Source organism: Amphimedon queenslandica, unplaced genomic scaffold (genome assembly GCF_000090795.2).
Source record: "Amphimedon queenslandica unplaced genomic scaffold, v1.1 AMPQUscaffold_1470_Cont26520, whole genome shotgun sequence".
Lineage (NCBI taxonomy): Eukaryota > Metazoa > Porifera > Demospongiae > Haplosclerida > Niphatidae > Amphimedon > Amphimedon queenslandica.
In genome coordinates, this window is record NW_003558187.1 from 1 (window position 1) to 1,168 (window position 1,168).

Here is a 1,168-nt window from a genome sequence, read left to right on the forward strand (position 1 = left end):
TCTCAAATCAGAACTAATGATTATAAAAATCTTGTATATTACTTCTTTTGTAAATCATGTTTTATTTTATCGTTTTATCAATTTATTCAATCATGAAAATGATAGACACTTTTCTAACAGTTAGTAATGAGTGTACTGGTATAAAAACAATGAAGATACTGCTTCATATCACTAATCAGGAATTGGAGTACTATTTACAACTGAGCTGAATTCTCTGACCCTTATAGGCTCAGCCTGGAATGTTTATTGCATTCATAGTAATGCTTCTTTGGTCATGTTCTATTTTTAGAACATAATTTAATTACCACGTGTACATCCTGCAGACACGTAGCAGAAATCTACTCATCAGAAGTGACAGCATAAACAGATTTTCTTATATAAATAACTGATGCTATCTTTACTACAATAGTATCACTTGTAATCTTCAAATAAGTTGAGTAAGAATGGGGAACTCTTTGATGAGAAAATGGTTTGGACAGAAAGAAGTCAGACTGCTCATAGTAGGTTTAGATGCTGCTGGAAAAACAACTATGCTGTATAAGCTCAAATTAGGTGAAGTCGTAACCGTTATACCAACCATTGGTAAGTCAGTGTCATTATATAACTGAATGAGCTATCATTGTTGATATATTATCACTGTTGATATATGGATCGTGTTTTTAGGTTTCAATGTTGAGACAGTCAATTATAAAAGTATCAACTTCACTGCTTGGGACGTTGGCGGAAGAGATAAAATAGTAAATTATGATCACTAACTAACAGAATTAAATATTTCATTCCTCATCTTTTTTTGCAGCGTCCATTATACAGACACTACTATCAGAACACTGATGCATTCATTTATGTGATTGACAGTAATGATAGAGAAAGGTTGGATGATTGTCGTGAGGAACTTCAAAAAATGCTAGCAGAGGAAGAACTCAAAGACGCTCCATTTTTGATACTAGCAAACAAACAAGATCTACCGAATGCAATGAGCACTCAAGATATCACAGAGAAACTTGAACTCCACCAAATCAGAGACAGAAAATGGTGTAAGTTTATTATGTTCATGTATGGATATTGGTATTTTTAGACACAATGATATTAATTTACATTCTGCTACAGATATACAGGGAGCAAGTGCAATAAAAGGGGATGGTCTGTATGAAGGACTTGACTGGTTGAC

General features: G+C 33.4%; 1 protein-coding gene across 1 annotated transcript; it reads left to right on the forward strand.

Moving 5' to 3' along the window:
- Nucleotides 1-331: 331 nt before the first annotated feature.
- LOC100633492 (ADP-ribosylation factor 1-like) lies at nucleotides 332-1,162 on the forward strand (the record flags this gene model as incomplete). Its single annotated transcript, XM_003392067.3, has 4 exons — nucleotides 332-582; nucleotides 664-737; nucleotides 797-1,034; nucleotides 1,108-1,162. Coding segments are annotated over exons 1-4 (506 nt in total), but the record flags the coding sequence as incomplete, so codon positions are not given.
- Nucleotides 1,163-1,168: the final 6 nt, after the last annotated feature.